The sequence below is a fragment of the Orycteropus afer genome, unplaced genomic scaffold, assembly GCF_000298275.1.
Source record: "Orycteropus afer afer isolate SDZICR_OR568_19922 unplaced genomic scaffold, OryAfe1.0 scaffold00192, whole genome shotgun sequence".
NCBI classification, from domain to species: domain Eukaryota; kingdom Metazoa; phylum Chordata; class Mammalia; order Tubulidentata; family Orycteropodidae; genus Orycteropus; species Orycteropus afer.
In genome coordinates, this window is record NW_006921779.1 from 178745 (window position 1) to 179590 (window position 846).

The 846-nt window shown below is 40.1% G+C and overlaps 1 protein-coding gene across 1 annotated transcript in view; it reads right to left on the bottom strand.

Moving 5' to 3' along the window:
* MACF1 (microtubule actin crosslinking factor 1) overlaps positions 1-846 on the bottom strand; it is a 307684-nt gene that overhangs the window by 134131 nt on the left and 172707 nt on the right. The window contains exon 52 of the mRNA XM_042781878.1: positions 482-599. Within this exon, the coding sequence (XP_042637812.1) occupies positions 482-599 (118 nt within the window). The remainder of the gene's footprint in view (positions 1-481; positions 600-846) is intronic.

Sequence of the window (846 nt, forward strand, 5' to 3'; positions counted from 1 at the left end):
AATAATAAAAAATAAAAAAAGAACAATCATTATTTTGATGCTTTCATGTTTATTTGACAATTTTAAGTAGGCCAACAAAGGAGCTCTGGTGGCGTACTGCATAAGGCATTTGACTGCTAACCAGGAGGTTGGTGGTTCAAACCCACCAGCTGCTCTGTGGAAGGAAGATGGGGCAATCTGTTTCTGTAAAGATTTACCATCTCAGAAACCCAATGGGGGTCAATGGGCGTCGCTATGAGTAGGAATTGACTTGATGGCAGTGAGTTTGGTTTTTGAGTTTTGGTAAGTAGGCCAACTAGTTCATTGATGTTTCTCATTATGGGAAAGAATTTTGCAAAAATGAGCAATGTTGCATAACAAAGGGGAAAAAACAGATTAGGTTGTATGGGGGGGGGGGCTGGGGGGTGCTGCTTTATAGATCCATTTGTCCTCATAGCCAGCCTTGATTTTGACCAATCAAAGAAAGAGAGACTGCTCTTACCTGTCTTGGCTTGGGAATCAGGTGCTGTGATCTCCATGATGAGATTTTCTAAAGAAGTGCTTTTGCAATTAATTTCTTCCACCAGGGTTCCCTTACTTGCCCAGTCATCTAGGAGACTCTGTTTAAAGAATGAAATGGCTAATGTAACATCTGAGGCCTTCTCCTCATAATAAATCAGATCACTTGCTCTTCTACATATAATCTCTAAAGGTTTGACAAGCATTAAGAGACCATACTCATACATTAACCCCTCTCAAGGTTCCGGTTTAACCAGCCAAGGTATGGGAGAAAGATACCACTGAATACTCAGAACCTTCTGATTCATTCATTTATTCATCAGATATTTATCAAGCATTTACTATAGG